This window comes from Strigops habroptila, chromosome 5 (genome assembly GCF_004027225.2).
Source record: "Strigops habroptila isolate Jane chromosome 5, bStrHab1.2.pri, whole genome shotgun sequence".
Classification (NCBI taxonomy): Eukaryota; Metazoa; Chordata; class Aves; order Psittaciformes; family Psittacidae; genus Strigops; species Strigops habroptila.
In genome coordinates, this window is record NC_044281.2 from 13284564 (window position 1) to 13304338 (window position 19775).

At 41.1% G+C, this 19775-nt stretch overlaps 1 protein-coding gene and 1 long non-coding RNA gene across 6 annotated transcripts in view; one reads left to right on the forward strand and one right to left on the reverse strand.

Moving 5' to 3' along the window:
• The window catches only part of PLEKHM3 (pleckstrin homology domain containing M3), a 136744-nt gene that overhangs the window by 57618 nt on the left and 59351 nt on the right, over positions 1-19775 (forward strand). For all 5 annotated transcript variants that reach the window (XR_004389923.1, XM_030488994.1, XM_030488993.1 and 2 more), the window contains 2 exons: positions 1934-2127; positions 13789-13852. Coding sequence is in view for 4 of the 5 variants with exons in the window: in XM_030488994.1 (XP_030344854.1) it covers positions 1934-2127; positions 13789-13852 (258 nt within the window). In the remaining variant the exon portion in view is untranslated. The remainder of the gene's footprint in view (positions 1-1933; positions 2128-13788; positions 13853-19775) is intronic.
• LOC115609149 lies at positions 11592-15642 on the reverse strand. Its single transcript, XR_003991762.1, has 3 exons — positions 15544-15642; positions 15302-15400; positions 11592-11737 (listed from the first exon to the last, which is right to left on the reverse strand). It is a non-coding gene; the product is annotated as an uncharacterized LOC115609149 (long non-coding RNA).

A 19775-nucleotide genomic window follows, 5' to 3' on the forward strand; every position in this document is an offset into this window, starting at 1 on the left:
TTTTTCCTTTCTGTACTCTTTGCAGCCTCAGGAGGGTTGCCCCATTCAGGGTACAGGGGTGCACAGGTATGGGTGTAGTACTTGGACAGTAATTGCCCTGAGGTTCTTGAGGCAGCAGGGAAGGTAGATGAGGAGCCCATCACTTCAGCGGGGGTTTAAAGCAAAGAAGTGAGACTACAAAGACATCCCTGGGCACCAGGTCCTCCTGGTGGGAGGTGCTATTCACTGTACCAAGCATTCATTTGCCTCCTAGGGAATTGCTGCCTTAATGTGGCTTAATTTGCCTACTGGTGGAAGAGGAATAATATTTACTATAGATACAGTGATTGTCAGGGGATTGCTGAGATATTGCAGTCAAATAGTTTAATGATTGTAAAAGCAGGTTGTTTAACTACAATCTCTTTTGTTAACTGCAGTTAGCATGTCTAATAAAACATCAGCATTGCTAGTGTTAGAAAACTTGACGTATTTGGGGTTTGTAGAGTTTTGTTCTACAAAATCCAAGATGCCTGTGTTGATTGTTACATGGCATGTTATCTGTGCTTCTATTAAGACAGCACAATTCCTTCTAAGCACATTATTTACCAGAAAAATAAAAGAAAAATAAAAAAAGAAATTACTGGGATGTTTAATACAAATAGGTGAGCTATTCAGTACCATTTCGGGACCTGGGAAACCTGTGGAGTTATGCTTTGCTGTATTTAAAACTGCACACTGTATTATCTGTGTAGTTATTGGTGGGAAGCTGGCCTTGGCATTAGTTCTTACATTTGTATTATGCACTGTGAAAAGGTTACATTTGGGGCTAGCTTTCCCTGTAAGTAGCTAGTGACTCCTGCAGCTAGTAACTTGCACTGGTTTTGGAAGTGGTGCCATTTATAAGGATGTATATTGCTTTTTTCTACTTCCTACCTTACAGCACTGAAATGGAAATAACATCCTAAATCTCAAGAGTCTATGGTGTGCCCTTTCTCCTTTTGTTAGCTTAATTCATCCCTCCCTCAACTCAGTGTAAACACTGATTTAGAGGTCTGGGAGAACTAATTGAATTGTGGAACAAATAGTATTTCCATAGCACAGTTTCAAGTGATTTGCAGCTCATTTCAGATAATCCCATCTTCTCTTTTCCAGCTGTGATAAAATACAGAAATAAGGAATGAGAGGGAATTTGGCCTACTCGCCTCAGAAACAGGAGTATCTTCTCTAGTGGGAACAAAAGTCCCATTAATTTATCAAGATTACAGTAGCTCTTTGCAGTTGGAGATAGAACAGAGCACTATCATGAAAAAGGCATAAGAAAAATTTGCAGATGAAATACTGGGAGTGACTAATACCAGTGAAATTCAATATTATTTCTCTGTGTTGTAGAAAACCACAACTTGATAGATATACTTCTGATTATTTTCTTTTTACATCATTTTATCCCTGCTGGCTGAGTATGAAACAAATAGGGGAGTAGTATTTTACACTGGAGTTCTATGCCCTGCAATAGTACAATATGATTGGATTTGCAGTGTGTATGCTTCCTTTTCTAATGTGCTTTGGCACTTACCTCATCACTTGCTTCTTGTCAAAAAGAAAACAGCAAACAAACAGGAAAATCTTAACAGGCAAGAGACTTGGTAATTAGTTTTTAGACTTAAAAAAACATCTGGTAAGCTGTGTTACCCGACAGTGAAAACTTGTATGGCTGCAGATATCGCTGTACATTGGGTAAGTAAGCAATTATCTCACACACTCGGCTTTGATGGGCTTCATGAAGTTTGACTTGGCTATAAGCAGAGACAGTTAGATCTCTCTCAGCTCTGTCTTCATTTGTAATTGTTAACAGAGTAAGTTTTCAGATGCAGAGAATAGCTGAGAGATCGCAGAGGGGAGGATCTGCTTAAAAAGAGTTGGGAGGAAAGCCTAGCTAAATAGCTTTATTTTTCAGGTATCAAAGCAAGCCAAAGAGTTCCTGGAATATGTTTATGAGGAGCCATTGATCGATATCCAGCAGGAAAATCCCATGTTGTACAAGCACGCTGAACCTCTGGCAACTGTTGTCCGCCTGAGACAGCAGCTAAAATCTCTCCGAGCCTATTTGTTCAGCTGCAGAGCAGCAGTGGCTGAAGATCTGCGTAGAAGGTAGGAACCACAAGACAACATACAGCACAATGATGTCATTTTCTTGTCATGTTGCTTTTCTCCATTTTTTTTTTTTTCCCCCCTCACAATCTAGTTCTGAAGGTGTTACCCATTTAGAAAGCTGTAGTGCTTGTATCTGACTTCCCTGGGCAGCTGAGTTATCTATTGCCGAAGAAAATGGTTTTATAGGGTCTGAATATCTAAAGTTGTTCTTGACAACTGTTAGTCCAGGGGTCACACATTGTGGTATCTTTTACTCCTCCTCAGGCTTCCTGGCTGTGGGTGACTGCTTTCAGTCAGGTGTGATACCTCATGCTCACTGCCATGGCATCACAGTGCCAGGTTGGGGAGCCACTGCTGGGACCTTTGAAACACCTCACAGTATGGCAAAGCATGAAAGAGTCCTGAGTCAACCGCCTGTCCAGCACTTCTGCCCTCTTCTGTGATATGATCTCACATGAAGGCAGAGGCAAGATGTAGTCCCCTGGCACGTGACCCAGCATATGATTTATGTGACACCAGAGCAGTTGTGCTCTTGCTCAGCCACTGTCTTTTCCATCCCTGACGTGGCTGTGCTGAGTGTTTTGTTTACTGGAAAACACATTGTCACAGCACAGTAGAAGGTGTTTCATATTGAGTTTTCTGTGGTGGAAACACTAGTTCTATAAAACATGAACTTCATTTTTGAAATACTGTATCTTAGTCCATTCAGCTGCTGCTTCATTTTTTTCTAACAAGCTAAAAATGAACAATCTTCTGAAAACCATCAAGCCACAGTTGTGGTCTTAAAAAAGAAACAACAATCAAGCTTACTTTTGTTGTGGATCTCCAAAAGAGATGAGGAGATATCTCTGCCCATGCCATACTGTGAGGCAAGTGGCACCACGTACATGCAGCTGATCTGATGGTAAATGCATCTATAAGCATTTGTATACCCCAAGTTTGTAAGTAAGACAAAACTGCAAATAGGAAAGCCACTGCTTTGAAATTATGAGCCGCCAAAAGGCAAGGAAGCAGATGACATCAGTGATTGTATTTTGAGCATGGTGTTTTAGGGATGGGGAACCTGAATTCTCTGAGAGGGAGAGGAGGCTGCCCTAGTGCCTTTATCCCAGGTAAGGAGTGAGTCGGTCTGCTATTTGGTGCATAACCTATGTCATTGCTTTAATGAACTACCTAGAGCATCTAAGAGAGGCATATACCAACAACTTTCTGGAGAGCACTGCTGAGTGCTTGTGTGAGACCCACTGTGTGCTAATATGTGTTTGTGTCTTACTGTTCAATACCTGTTACTTGATAGGGTGGCTTACAGCATTTAAAAAAATTAGGATAGTTTTTCTTTTATTCTAGAGGATGGTATTATCTTGCAGAACTGTTTTGCTGTTCAACTATAACTTTCCTATGCCATCCTCTTCAACTGCAATAGAAGTAAAAAGAGACTACGATTTGTGAAGACTGGCATTCAAAAAAAAAAAAAAAAAGAAGGGCAGAAAAGAAATTATTCTTCCTGATTAATGCTGAAAAAAAGAATCCCCTGATTAAAATAGACAGGAGGAGGCACGAGACTGAATGGGCTCGGGTAAGAGTGAAAGAAGAGAGATCAAAAGAGGCCTAAGCAGAGAGATCAATGGATTAGAGACAAAGAGATGAGGGAAAGCCGAGAGAAGGAGGAGACTCAAAGAGGGAAGGGATCTCAGGAAATTAAGAGTTAATGAAGAAACCAGGACAAAGGAGGAGCTCCAAAACCTACCTCCCAGAAGGAGAGCTGTGTTGAGGAAATGGAGAGAAGAGAGAACGAACAAAAGTTAGCATAGAAATGTGTGCATAATGTTTTCTTGGGGTGGGGAGGAGAGGGAAAAAACCTGCTTGTATCAAAATGAAACACCCAGAATGGCAGAAAGGGGAACTGGGAAATACTCCAAATGCTCCCTTTTCTTATCTAAGTGTTCTTTCACACTGTCACCAATTAATGCTCTCTGTGGTGGAGAGGAGAACCACAAGCCAAGAAGTGTTTGGTTTTGTACTAGGGAAGCATCTCCAGTTTGGTAGGACTTGTTAGAAGTGCTGTAAAAGCCACTGAATGAATGTATAAAACTCATCTTAGATTTCAGCTCCTCCTTGGTCTGTTGGGCTGGTTTTGGTGCTTAGCTAGTTCCTCAGATCTCCCTTTAGAGGTTTGCAGAGATGAAAAGGAAGAGAAGTTTTACCAGAAGGAGCTATTCCTTGCCCAGAACAGTCCCAATGGCTTTGCTTTCTGCATCTAGTATCCCAGTGTGCAGACATTCACTATCAATGTGATGGCTTTGTAGAGCACAGCTGAGAAGTAAACAAAGAAAACAGGTGATTTAAATTTCCCTTTGGCTCATCACTTGGGCAAATTGCAAGAAAAGGAGGAGTTTAAACAATATGGTGAGACAGCACTCCTAAATTTAGTACCTAGTTAGAAATGGAAGGCTGGGGGAGAGAATCCAGTTATCTGTCCAGCTCTAAACATTCTTTTTCTGCTTGGTCTTCACCTTAGCATGTGAATGACTATTAATCACAAGAAAGTGAACACAGCATGTTGAAGACCTGTCAGACCCATATAAACAGACTGAAACAAACTGTTAATATTGCTGTCTAGGGAGAACTAAAAACAGACTGATTAATTATATTGGCACCTTGCTGCCTTTGGGACACTGATAGAGCCTGCCTTATTAGGGAAAAGCAGATCACTCTAAGGTTTCTTTTATTAATACTATTTGCATTATCATCTTCTTTAAATCTATACCTTGCTTTTGAACCCAGATCACAAAATGAAGATGGCAATGAAGTTGAAAACTCTTGGTATCCTCTGGGAAGACAAAACTGTTTACAGTGCTTACAAGTCACTTTTTTCTGAAGAATTCCAGATGGCTATAAACTAGGTTAGCTCAGGATCCAGTTGGCTTAAATGTGGAAATGTTATTTATAATTCTTGGTGTGCATAGATAGGTACTTTGGGAACTTTGAAACTTGGCATCTAGTAGAGAACTCAGGGCTGAACCACATTGTGAACTTTGAAGAAGCAAGTGACTATGTAGAAAGAAAGGAAGGGGAAAAAAGGCAGAAGAAATCCTGAAAGTAGCTAGAAGGCTCACAATAGAAGTGGTGGTCTTCAGTTATAATGATTTATTCTCACCTGTTGCTCCACCGGATTCTAAGCTTTTTTTATATTTGCAAGGGAAAAAAATAAGGAACTCCAACTTGGCTGGAAGGAGGAATAAGGCCCTCCACTAGTTGCGTATTAGTAGTGTTCCTCTGAGATTAGCCAGCCGACACTCCGAGCCTGTTGCTGAGCTCCCTGTTTTACAAGGGATGTTGTTATGCCTAGTTTGCTGTGCCTGTCACCTCAGTATTGCAACAGGCATAATTTGCCTCAAATGTCTTTACTCAACAAGTTCTTGCTTGTTTTGGTTGCCTTGCTCGTGTGGATGCTGTGTTCAGGCAGAAACTACTGAGCCTTTGTGCCAACTGAGACCTTGTGCCAACACAGAAATTAGCACAAGTGGAGTTGTACAGATCCCACTGCCATCACCTGCAGATTGTGGGGTGATGAATGAATGGCATTGGCAAACAAGGTAGGGTCAATAAATTTGATAGCTAAGAAAGAGCAAGAATTGATTAAGTCCATTAAATAATGAGGTAGGTTATTCTGTGAAGCTGTGCTGAATGATGCAAGTTTTATTCAGGTTTTGCTTTCTTCCTTTTATCTCTAGACATAAGACAGACTAATAGCATGTCCATGTGCCACAGCCTCTTTTCCTGTGTTCTTGTCATGGTTGAAGGCTCTTCAGGTCAGAATGATTTTTTTGGGAAGTCTTCAGGCACGCCGACATCTCCAGGGTGGGCTAACCCAGGTCAACCCTGAGGCTTCTCTGGGCACTCTGCTGTCTCAGCTGTACACCTCAACTTGCAGTTCAGGTGTTGCTAGCCCAGGTATTTTAGACAGATGGCAGTTACACAAGATAAATGTTCTGCAGCACATTCCCCTATATGTAAGTGCTCATTGCAGTCTTCTGAATGGTGGTGAGAAACTATATGAAAAAAATTCCTTCTTGTTACTCATCTCTGTCTAATACCATCTGTCTATCAGCTCCAGAACAGCAATACATCAGTTTCACCCTCCAGCAAAACTCCAGTGCTGGATACATCACTTAGCATCTTACAGGACAACCACGTTTGAGCTTGCTGTTGCAGCAGGAGGTTAAAGGTACACCTCCAGTACTGCAGACCTATGCTCCTGACTGAGCCTGCCAGTCTGTCAGCATGATGCGAAACAAGCCCAAATTCAGTTATGCTGAACAATAGAGTCCTGTCACTTCCTACAGTGAGGCCGTAGACATATCACTTCTGACATAGGAGTAGATTACTTTCAAAATATTTGTGTGGCAATTGGGGAACCTGTCTAAACACATCACAGGAATCCTGATTGATCTTATGCAATCATTATACCACCAAATACCTCACGTATGTGAAGCTGGGGCGATGTCATCTTTCAGGCTAAGGACAACAGAAGGTCATTAAGTCATGTCCCAACTGTCAAAGGAAACTGTTTTCTCCATTTTCTTTGCAATGGGTAGGCCATTTGGAGACTGGAAGATTGCAAAGCAGGAGAACAAAGGCACATCTTGTGAAAGCAGTAGACTGCAAAAAGAAAGTTTGAGCAGGAAAGGAACAGAAAGATGTGGTTTCATAGCACTTAGGGCTCCGAGTTAATGGCAAAACCAACAGAAGAAGAAAACTTGTTGCATGGGTGATTGGAAAGAGGGCAAGAGAGAAACTCATTCAAAGAGAGTATCTGTGTATCCTGAGAGGATCCAGTGTTAAGACCAAACAACACCCCAAAGTGAGGAAAGGTGAGAAAATAAATGCAGAGATGTGTACATGAGCCATTTGTTGTTTTATATAGATCCTGCATGTGTGTGTTCATTGCAGTAGCTGAAATAAAGCATGCCTGTTGACGGAGCTCTTACAAACAGATCACATCTTCACTTCAGTTGTTGTGTCTTTGTGGTGCAGTAACTGTGCATGCAGGGTCCTTGCAGGCTACCATCTTAAAAAGCAGATGGCTAAAACTGTAGAGGGTAGAGTCAGGGTGGACTTTGAGCTTTTGTTTCAACTAGGGGTACCAAACAGAGTTGGGGCCAAAAGATGTGTGCCAGCGTAAAGGCAGTACTGCTAAAGGAAGGTTAAAAGCACAAGCCAGTGCTCTGCCATCGTAGGCATCCAGCTGAGGAGCATGCCAACAGTATATATGATCAGTTTTCTAGAGGACAGGTGGGTCTTATAGTTCATGGTCTAAGGGCACACCTGCATCTGTTTGTCAAATAGATCAGTAATATCTTTCAGAATGGTAGTTTCTCTTCACTTTTTGAGGCTAGATTTAAAAAAGAAATTCCAGTTAGATGTGGACACCGTATTAAGTATGACTCGTGCCATTTTTATCCCTGTGTTTTTATATCAGAAATTCCAGCAGCAAAATGCAAATGTTCAGAAGTGCTTGACAAAAACAATGAACATTTTCTTATTCTTCAGTTCAAGTTAACTGGGGATCTAAGCTATTTTGATTTCAAGATGAAACTGTGTGCCTCTCATTCTCTGCATCCTTTTAGTAATAGCGGTACTTGATTCCAGAGTGGAGTTTGATCTGTAGTAGTTCTTGTCTTTCACAATGTTCCTGTAACCTTGCTCAAGTAACCACAGAGGAGAGAGTGTACTGCATTTTATATGAAATATATATGTTGAAAGTTTATATACTGGTTCAGGATTGCTGATGGATGATAAGAGTAACTATCTTAAAATAGGGATGCTCATGGGGAATTTCATAACAGCATGGAACAGTACCTCCCCTGGACATGCTTGCTAATAAATCTAACACTAGTCCACAGTGTGGACTGAAGATACATAGGAATGTCTGCTCCCAGAACATAATCAGAAGAGTTTTCATACCTCACGAATGTGAAATGGTTCACAAATGCTTTTTTGGAATTAGAAAAAAAAATCATTGATCTTGTATAATACCACAAGAATTAAATAAGTTGTGTTTTATTAATTTATTACTACCTTTTGACTTTCAAATCACTGGATTTCCCAGGGCCTCACTTCCCTAAGTAACTTTTTTTTGCTGGGAAGTAGTGTTCTCCTCTCCCAACATACTTTCAGGAGCTGAGAATTCCAAGGAAATGCAAAATCAAAAGCTGGAAAAAAAATACACTTTTCCCCATCACCTCTGATGCTCTTCTCTATCTTAAATTAACAGATTCCGTGTCAAATGATTTCAAGGGATAAACCTAGCAAAAGGTGTTATTTACCTTGCCACATACATTTGGGATAACTTGCATACACTTGGGATAACTGACAACTCACTGTTATCCCTCTGTAGTTTTTAAATCATATAGCATCTCTGAAAAATGTGAGCTCCTCTCAGTGAGGTTGGGGTGCACACAGCTCCTGCCCATGTGCTGCGCACACAGCCACAGCTATGGGTGGTGCATGCTGCTAGGACTTCAGAGGTCCTCTTGCCCCTTGTCTAGGGAGTAAAAATAATGTGGGAGCAGTGGTAATCATCATGTGCTCGCTTGTCAGCTGCTTGAGTTCGCAGCGTGGTGCAGTAGCTTAAAAGTAAATTGGTGGTGGTGCAAGTTGCAGTGCCAGGGTATGACCCATGCTGGCTGAGGAAGTGGACTTGGTACTTGGGGTGCTGTGCCAGCTGTGGGTGTAGCAGCCTCCTGCAGAAGAGGGGTGGAGAGGCTGCCCGAGTGTGGCTGCGTGCTAGACTGGTGCATCTGCCTCTCCCGTGAGTCACAGCTCAGTCATACAGTTCTCAACCTGGTCAAACAAGACACTCCTGGCTGGCACACGAAATCCTGGTGTCAGCTTCCCCTCTCCTCCCCCCTTCCCGTCCTAGGTTTCAACAGGCTTTTTGGTACAAAAGAGACGTGGTTGTGCCCACCTGCCAGCTAACTTGATTTCTTTCAATTGCACTGTAAAAAGAAGAGTTCGCTCTGCTTATCACGTTTGTACTTCGGTTATAGTGTCAGGCTTGGGCAGATTAATTGGTTGTAGCTTTAGCAGAGCTGTCAGAGTATTTAACCCATTGAAGAAAAATTACCTAAGCTGATGATAAACAGGCTTTAAATGCAGAGCAATTACTTAGTGCTAACAAAGCACCATGACTACATACTTTGTCCAAATGCAAAAAGCAAAGTCTTATCAGTGGTTCTGTTTGCAGGAGGACACTAAAAGATAACCTTTATTTGTGCAAATACTTAGCTGATAAGATCATCCAAAAGGGAACAGATGAAATTTCTGGTTCTATCTTGCCTGAAGGTTATGCTTCAGATGACAAAGTATCAAACAAAAAAGAATGATAATCACAAACTAAGAATGCTCAGTTCTCTCTTTTAGTTGATCTGAAAGTCTCCGATGGTGGATTTCTTTCCTGCTTGCGTTGATTGCTTTTATTTCTAGCACATAACAATAAAGCAGTTTAGAGACCTTTAACCAGTAGGACTTTGGATTTCATTGTAAACAGGAACTGGCAAAGCTAGAGGGCTGGTTAGCATTGAACTTGGTTTGTTCATTGCAAGCTTAACCCTGACTGGTGGCTAGGGTTTACAGCACAGCAATCTTGTGACTCACAACTGTTCTGTTTTGCACTGATGGTGAAACTGGTCCGGGAGTTTCCAAACTGTGAAAACTTAGGAGGTGCTTTTAGTGGGATGTGCAGTTGATACCATTTGCCTCTCAAGGGTCACAGGTCACATTCTGAAGCATCAGAGGTTTGAGTTTTTATTGTGATGAGTCTTAACATATTGGGTTTGACCTCTGTCTAGCTCACTCCAGCTTTTTTCTGTGTTAAGATTTGACTGAAAGGACACTGTTTATTGACTGCTTTCAGTTGACCAACTTTAAAAAAAAAATCCAGTTATTTATAGCACATCGATCAAAATATTTACAAAACTGACATCTTTTATTTTGCTTTCAAATAAATTACCAGAGATTTCCCATTTGGTGTTTGTAGAGGACCTTTATATCAAGGGAAAAATAACATGCAAGCACATGCTTTGGTCTTTTTGGATCAAGGCCTTGTATTAACCCAAGAATGCTTAGAGCTGCGTCTCATGTAGAAAGCAAATACCTATTTTCTAGTGAAATGTTTCGAAGTGCAGTTGTCTTGGCCTACTCTGCGGTCTCTGTCGGATTTTTAGACATGAATGTGATTTTAGGTTGATTTGGGTGCCATGTAGTACTTTGTCTGGATGCTAATGCAGCAGCATGGTGTTTGTATGAGCCCCATCTTGCCTGCTGTACTTTACTGACTTTGGATTCCTTTGGCCAGTTTCAGTTGCAGTTGACAGAGGGATGGAGATGGCAAAGACATTATGTTCCTACTAGTTACATGAGGGGAAGTGTCTGGGTTGAAAAGCAAGAGACTCTGAATTAGTCTTGTGTGCCCCCTCCTGAAAAAGACTTCATATAAGCCATCACCTCCTTAGGCTCAAGAGAACCTCTGTGGACAAGCAAGCCACTGGACATCATTCATTTTCTTGCTCATTAGACTACTTGGTCTGTGTTGATTTCCTGCCCTGTTTTGCTTGCATTTTATGATGAGTTCTTCTGAAAATGTCTTTTGAGTTTGATATTCTGGTGCCTCTTATTTTCTTGTTCCCACCCACTAAAGACTGACAAAACTGTCAATAAACATGCATTTTGGGGAATTGTCTTCACAAGTTAAGTTCAGGTAGCTGTTGAGTTTCCAAATGGGACTAACAGAAGTTTTCTTGGAGGAGATCTTAATTGCAGGCATGCAGCACAACAAGATGTGGTTTTGAAATAGCCGCTCAGCTCACCACAGGTGTGGTGACCATGCATAATTTATATTTTAAATGACAGGGACTGAGCTGCCTACTTTTAGGTGGTTTCAGTGGTTTCCCACTCATGAAGCTGTGTGCTCTCCACCTTTTGCACCTCCGCATGTATTGGGACTGTACAGGAAGTGGTCCAGTGGCTTCATAACCAATTTTGTGAATGCTGTTGTACATGCTCTGGCCGCTCAGCTGTTTTTCTGTGGCCCACTACAACCAAATTGGGATTTTGCAAGTCAATAGGACTGCAAATCTGAAGCCGGACCAGCCTTACTTACTGGGGGGTTTTTAGTGCCTCAGTTTCCATAGCAATAGAAACAAACACTCCTTTCACATGAATGCTGGGTATATGTATGTATAGATGTGTCTTGCATAAGACTGGGAGGGTAGTCCAGTGCCTACTTCTTTTCCTGGAAATAGATTTAGAAGGGAGGAGTGTTGGATGCTGGCACTGCAGAGCTGCTGCTGCAGACTAATGTATCTCAGGGAGGGGGACAGGTACAGGGAGAGGATGACTGTCACCAGGGCCTGTGTTGGCTGAGACCCCCCTGACAAAGGAAGTCCCTTGATCATGAGTTTGCTTTTCATTTGCACACTTTTTATTAGGGGTTAGAACTTGCAGGAAGTAAAATGCAGTCCTTGAAGGCGGCAGGGGAACGTGATGTTAGTCATCGATATCCGTCGTTGACAGTTTCTGCCTTATGGGCTATTCAGGCTATTTCCTGAAAAAGCAAATCTTTCATTAGCTAATTATTTTCTTTAGCAGTGCTGTAAGGGCATCAGCAAAAAATAGTTCCTGGCAAAGCTACTGCACCGTTTAGTGCCTGCTTATGTGATCAGGGGAGAATGATGGGGAAATTTTAATGACAAATTCTGTCAGAGCTGAAAAATACTAATGGCTTCAAAATGCTGCTCAGAGTTGACTCCTTAGCAATCAATTTTAATAAATCTCCTATGTGCAAATGAGGAATCTGAATGTCATATATTATCTGATATCTGGATTTTAACTGTTTTCTAGTGTCTTTGACATTGTGCCAAATGTATTATGAAGGTGCCATGCAGCAGAGCCACTGAAGCACATTCACTTGTAATAGGAGCAATGGTATATAGCCTGCAGAACTAAAAAGGGAAAATGCAGTATCCCGGTGAGACTGCAGCTGAGAATTAGGTGGGTAGAGCATGCTTGGAAAGTAAGGAGGAGCAAGGGCACAGTCCTGCTCCAGAAGAGTGCCATAAGATTGGTGGTGCCCAGTTGTCAGTGCCTTCCTTGCAGGACTCTTCCCCTCCCACCCCAATAAAGCTTAGATTTTTATCTAAAGTACAAAAAGAGTGTGAGACTTTGTACCACTCACCGTAACAACAGTGAAAAGTCCTAGTCCCTCTAAGACAGCTTTGAAAGCATCAGTTTAAGATAGTTGTTTAAGACAACTAAGAATAGAATGAACTGGGGTGCTTCCACTGTTACTGAGATTCAGTGTTCTGTCAAAGGTCGCAGTTGGTACTGTTATCCCTGTTGATCTATGTTTTAGCTAATTATGTTGCCACAGCTTCTAAAATGTCTTTTTTGAGTTCCTGTGTACTTTCTCAGTAGTCTCGTAGCATGATCATATAGGCCTTTCAAGTATCTGGTTTTTTGGACATGTCCAGTGGTCTTTCTGTTCACTGCCATCCAGTTCTACCATTGCAAACTAGTCTTTTCCAGAGCTTTGTTCATGCATTTAATAATATCAAGAATTTTGTTTCTGTATTGCATTAAAACCATGTTTGTAATGTAGGAACTGAGTTTACAATTTATTCTCTAAGCAACATGTACGTTAAAGTAGTTGCACCTCTTGAGATATTTGGTTGCATTTTTGCAAGAGTGATGTGATTCTCTGCTCCCCATGATACGTTAGTGTGGTGTTATATTTGTTCTGGCTGGAAAATAAAGCTGGTTGACTGGTTGTTTCTCTGTGTGTGCACACAAAGATAGACATTTTAGCTAGATGCACTTTTTCTCTTCCTGACATCTTTATGGCAGATCCATAGGTTTTCATAAACTTTTCTTGCTAATATCCACTTACCTTTACAAGGTCCATTTTCCTCTGTCGTGTTGCTTTAACCCAGTTTTTCATCTTACTGCAAGACACTCTAATTAGGACATCTCTTCTCTGTTCAGGTTTCTGTAATTTAGCTTTAATGAACAGGTCTGCCAATTGATAATCAATGGTCTTGCCTGAAACCTTGGTTTATGTAAGGAAAATATGCCTTTCTCAAATAAGTCATTATAAAGTCTATACCAGTACGTTTATTTCCGTATGCAAAAAGGAATTGATACCAACAACTTTATATTGGAAGAACAAGTATCTGCATGTCATTTTTCCCAGTATAATTATTTCAGTTACAAAACCATAAATCATAGCTTTCTGGGAGACCAGCAATCTTGTACTAAAAACCATAAGAAATACTACAGTTATGTAGTTTGGATTATTTAGTTTTGTTACTAGGTTAATTGTTTAAAGAAACACCTCTGTGCTCAGAGTGAGCTTTCAGTGGCTGTAATGTCGTGGTACATACTTACCTGACAGTTGGAGAATGACACTGCACAGCATTTGTTCTCGTTGAGGAATTGCTGTGCCCAAAAAAAGTAGCTGGTGCTTACAGGATGACATAATTCTAGTTTCTGACAAGCTCTCTCTCTAGCATTATTGTTCTGCAGTCTTTTGGTGAGGAGAGGAAACCTTTGAGTTTCACGGTCAAAAAGGTGTGACACATCCATTTTTCTCTTTTCCAGGATTTTTCCCAGAGAGTATCTGCTCCAGCAAATCCATCTTTATTCTCTCTCAGACCTTCAGCAGGTAAGTAAGTTTCTTCAACTAATTCTACCTGTTACACATCAAGCCTGTTTTCATCTTCAGTGCTAATTGTACATTCCCCCTTCTAGCTAGTCGTAGCATAAATAGCTTTACTTCCAAGCCACCTCTGTGGTTTATAGTTTAATATAAAATGGGTTAGCGGGGCATTGGTTAGGGATGAGAGAGGGAAAGCCTAGAAGGTCAGTGTTGAAATGGGGCTGAAAAGAGGCTGGGAAAGAAAACTATAATCTGTAAAGAGAACTTTGCTGTGAGGTTTTTCATCTGATCAGTGAAGGCTCATTTAAGGTTCAGCCTACAGGTAACAAGTCCAATTTATTTCTTTGTTTGAAAGAATAGTTGTTCAGGGATTGATGAGTTTGTACAGTCCCTAGCACAACATGCTTATTTAAAAAGTCTGCTAGGCATTACCACAAGAGAGGGAAAAAAAAAATAATAAAAAAACCCCAAACCACAAAAACCTCAGCAAGGCTGCTACACAGAGTTAAGCCATGCAGTGTTACTATGACAGACGTGGCCACAAAAGAGGTAACGTGCCAGCAAAATGTGTCTTTGCATTGATATTGATAGAACTAAGTGAGCACCTTTGAAGTATGTCGGCCTAAAGAGCAGAATTTCATTACCTTCCGGATTAAACAAGAAGAATTTGGCAGAAAGAGCTGAAAAGAGAGGATAGGGAATCTAAGGTGAATGTGCTGCAGTGATCAGATGCACAATGGGGAAAGCAATGAGGCAAGATGCACTAGCTGACCTGAGCACATCTGCGTTCACACTCTAATGCCATTGCCGGTGATAGGTAAACACATTATGTTAAACTTCTTCCACTGATGTTTCCCTTGTCTAGTGGCGCATTTTCTGCAGGATAACGGGTAGCATAGTCAGTTCTGGATGCTCAGGTGACTCATTTAAGTTGAGGTAGTTCAGATGCCCCTCAGAGCTGAGACTACAGAACTGCAGGAAACATGGCTTTTGTAGGCTGGTGAAGTCACAGGGTAGAAACGATTCCATACATAAAATAAAGAGGCCAGTCATCTGAGCTCTAAAACTGTTTCCACATCTTTTCAGCATGTTCTGCTATCTCATCTTTAATAATCAAGCCATGAAAAAGCAAGCTACTTAACTCCAGAGCCGAAGTCTCCCTGGTGGGTCTGTCTATTAGCCCCCAGTGCTTTGTAAGCTGCTTAATCAGTTCCTAACATTGGTAGTAGATATTTTAGAAGCAATCAGCAGCTTATCAAGCACCCTCTGGGAAGGAGGGAGGGTAGAAGTCACAATTCATCCATTGATTCAGCAGTTCCCTTTAGCATGTTTCTTTGTGTTTCTGTTTGCAAGACACCTTCTCTTCCCCTGAGGGCCCCAGCCCCAAACTTATCATATTTAGAGGCAATATAATTTGATTACCATTTCTGCTGGGGTGGGTTAAATTGCATTTACGTTTTAATCTAGCTATATCCTTGTCAGCCTGGAGAGGGTTTTCCACATTTCAGAGGCTCCAAGTTTGAAATTGGATTGCCTGTTTTCGTCAAAGTGGAACTAGAGTGGAAAGAGGAGGGCAGGTCCATTGAGAAAATTAATCCAACAGCCAGGGAAACACTAATACCCTTACAGCTCCTGACTCCTCCCTGGTTTGTCCCTTACAACTGCTTTCTCCCAGTTGTTCATCATTTTCTAGTGACCTGCAGTTTGGGTGGTTTTTTTAATCCTAAAAGTTTCCCCTCCTTTTGATTCCTCTGCTGCCTATTTTCTCATATTCATGGACTGCTTTTGCACTGTGTCCTGCTGTCATGTAGATTGCATGTGTTTGGGGAATTAACTAAAAGGTTTATTAAAGATTAATGGAAAGATAAGGCATGGTGAGTGAATTAGAAAAGCAGAGAGGGGTAATCTGCAGATGTAAGCAACCTTTACCCTGGTTAGTCGCAGCTCAGTTCTGATTTGTTTCCTAGCCAAGTTCTCTTTAGAGATCCTAGAAAACATGGGTCGTTTCTTACCAAACAGCTGAGTTTCAAAAATGTAGTATGAGGATCTGTTCTTAAGTGCAAAAAAGTTGAAATGTCTTTTTGCCAGTAGAGGAAGCAGCATATAATACTATTCTAGAATTAAATTCGATTTAAACCTCTTTCCGAGCTTAACAGAGCTTCATGCCTAGACACCGTGGATGTTGCAGGTATATACTTAAGCTATCTGATGGTCTGGGGATGGTTGTCACTTGAATCTATTTGGACAGGGCTCTACTAGGGGAGACTTCAACTGTGATGTTAAAAGCAGAGTGGAAAAAATTGAAACATCTAATTAAAAGTCCTTAATTTTGGAAACTCACCAAATCCTGGTGAGGTAGTGGTTTTGCTAGTGCTTTACTCATTAACAAATGCTTGTAGTGCAGATGTGAGTGGGCTTGACCTTTAACCAAAGAGGCAGCAAGTGAAGGTCTTTATTTGCATGTGCATGTTTATTTAAAGTGAGCAGAAACACACGCATGTACCCCAGCAAGGTCTCACTGCAGACCAGGGCCCCAGGGACTGCATTAAAGTTTACAGCAAGTCTATCTATGGGCATTCCCATGGGGTACATATTCTTAGAATCCTCTTGTCGTCGTCGTTGTGGGAGGTGTTAACAGATGAGATAGCTAATTAGGTGCATTCAGACGTAACAAGCAGAAACTCAAAGTGTGACAGCTTGCCTATTCTGCCCCATTGGCTACACGTGCTTTCCTTTCCAACCCTCCCTGGCGTCATCTGCCCAGAGAGAAATCTGCCCTGCATCATCTATAGCACCACTGCATCTCTTTTAGCCAGTTTGTCCAAGGCTATTTCAATCAATTAAAGCTTTAAAGAGGGAGACTTCCCGTTGTTAGGAAGCAAGTATTCACTCTTATTTATGTGCAGTACAGGCCCTGATGTTGCAGTCACAATCCAGGGCAGCTTCACCTGAAACCTACTGGAGGTATGAACTCTGTTCTCTGCTGACATGACTACTGGACGTATCACTGGTTTTGTGGACATGTGGACACAGTTTGTGCATGCTGGTGTTCAAAACTATCTGTTCATTTTGTGTGACTATGGGGCTGCTTTTTTGAGACTAAGTTTTCACACTGTTAAACATTGGTTTGGACAGAAGCTGACTCAGACAAGACTCTTGCATTTCTTAGGAAAAGTAATTCTTGCTGCTTACACTAGATTCCACATAAATGGGACCTTTTAAAGTAGAAGACTTGAAATAGCTGTTGTTCAAAATTCAGGTGCTTAATCCGCACAGAAAGGTAACTAATATCTTGCTTTTTATGTTAAATAGCAAGACATACAAATGTACAAAGTTTATTGTAGTGATGGTCTTTACTGTAGAAAGACTCTTAATCATGGCAATTATTTCGTCCTGGTTGTACTGGCCCCAAAAGGTATGGTAAAATAAAAAGGATCCGTATAATGTCAAATATGACTGGATGTCAAGGATGGAAATCATGAACAAGATAAAGGATTTAAGAAGGCAATTATTTGAAGACTCGTTTACGTGGCAACACTAAGGAAAAAAAATGAAGTGACAAAATATGGGAATTTAAAATGATGAGTTGAATTACATTGAATCACTGTGTAAATACTGTTATTCAAAATATAAGTGGCTTTCATTTGGCTTATCTCCATTTACTTTGGAAGCAAAGCAAGCTAAATTATATTAAGGCTATTTTTATTCTGAATGTGTCTGTCCATACAGGGATTTAATGTAGTATAATTTATCCATTTTAACATTGCAGATAAACTAATCTGTTGAAATTTAATTAAATCATCCATTTACTTCAGATCAACTTCCCTGACTATCTACCTGTAGGTGAACCTAAAACAATGTGAAGAACAGTGGAGATAAAGGATGAACAAGAGAGCCCTATTCTTGCAATAATATATCACAAGTCATACAGTGAATATGAGATATGCATAAAAACCCTTAATAAAAATGCTTCTTTGCAGAGCACACAGCAAGCAGGAGGAACTTAATGCCACAGTAATATTACTGAGGCCACAAGTTTATCATTTTTGAGAGGATTAAGTATCCATAATGAGAATGTCCCCAGTTATACTACGTAAGATAAAGAGATTATAAGGGTTCAGAATAGACATATTATTTACTGAGGGGATTAAGAAGATGACTTCCCTATTGACAGATGGATCAATGATTTCATCTTCCTCTGACGTAAATAGTACTGATTACAGCGTCCGATAGCGTTTTGGGCTATGTGAAGAGTTGGTCTAACAGAAGCATTGCCAATATGAAAATCTCAATGTTTCTGTTCAAGATTCTGTGCAAATAAGGTTCCCTAAGAAAAATTTGGGGAATAAAAGTTAACTTCAATGAAACATTAGTTCCACCTAATTTGAGCTTGCCGTAGTTTAAGAAGTGTTACTGGAATAGGTGCATGACAAACACCGCCCACCCCACCTCGTAATGGATACAGCCATACCTGTAAATGCATTAGTGCAAACTTGTTATATCAATGAGAAAGTCTTTTGCAGTCATTTGTTTCGTTCAGTGATTCAATATAAGCTGTATCAGCTTAAACTTTTATTTACCAAAGAGGTTTACCCATGTAGCTGTACCAGCAGATCCTTTTAAGTTCAGGCAAGCCCATTTTTGCTTGCGGGGTAGGAGGTGGCAAATGAGAAGGAGAATTAGGTTTTTGGCAGGCCTGGCAGTGCTGAGATGGCTGAAGATTTGTCTGTCACAGTTCTCTGTGGGAGTTCACTGTGCTCAACAAGGGCAGCAAAATGGCAGGCACATCAGTGCCATAGCTGCCACAGTTCAGAGCTCAGCACCATAGTGAAAACATGGATTTACATCCCCAGCCTCCCAACCACGTGTGACAGAGATGCAAGTCCTGCAGTGCATTACTATTTTCAGCTGACCACAGGATGGAGGATGTTGCTCCAGAGTAGAGCTGGTTTAAAACAGCAGTGGGTTTTAACCAGTGTTTCAGGTACAGCTCCAGCTCTTAAATATTTGGTTGGAGGTAGGTAGAAACAGATGTTTGCATGAGCAGGTGAGAGGTTTACACATTGTTAATTTGTACCAGTGGTCCAGTTCTCATCCTAAGGCGCATGAGAACTGGACTCTTTCCTCCTCTGCTGCAGACTTTCTCTGACATACAATACAGGTAATTTTTAATGGGAATAAGGTGAAATGGGTCCCATTTTACTATGTGTATGTTTAAAATAGACATCCTAAGCACAACTAAGTTCGAAAGAGGGAAACCAGCACTTTGGAGGGCTAGTCTGTCTGACCTATATTAAATATATTGTGTAATTTAAATACATGAAGATTTTGAGGCATGTAGGTAATTCTGTACTTGAACTATGTGAACATGCATCTTGGACCATAATGACATAATGCTAATAGCCATCTTTATGTCCTTCCTTCATGATCTGTGCCTGTATGACTGTGGTCACTGTATTAGCAGAAGAATATGAAAATAGTTATAGGATGGGAAAACCACACACTATACATTTCCATAAATATTGAAAGGTCTGATAGCAAAAGAGCAATTAAACAGCTTGTGTACTTTCCCCAGGCTATGGCTCCTTTATCACTCATTTCTGTCACTCCCTGGAGTTTGCTAGCACTGAGCTGCCTTTCAGCAGAACAGGAAACTTCAGGTTAGCTGATATTCCAGGTGTGTGTATAATTCCCCGAAGTGCTGACAGCTCTGCTTACAATTAGTGGTAATGGCAGTGATCTTACTGGCGTTGCCTTTTTACAGCAGCACAGCTCAGGAAGGGAGCTGCTGTCATTCAGAAAGGCTTGTGGTCAGGTGGAGAGCATGGCAGGGCCAGCCAGGCTCCTGAGTAACAGCTGGCCAGGAGCATTTTGGCAAGTGACAAGTTCGTCTGAGTTAGGTGCGTTAAGTCTTGAAGGCAAAGTGTGG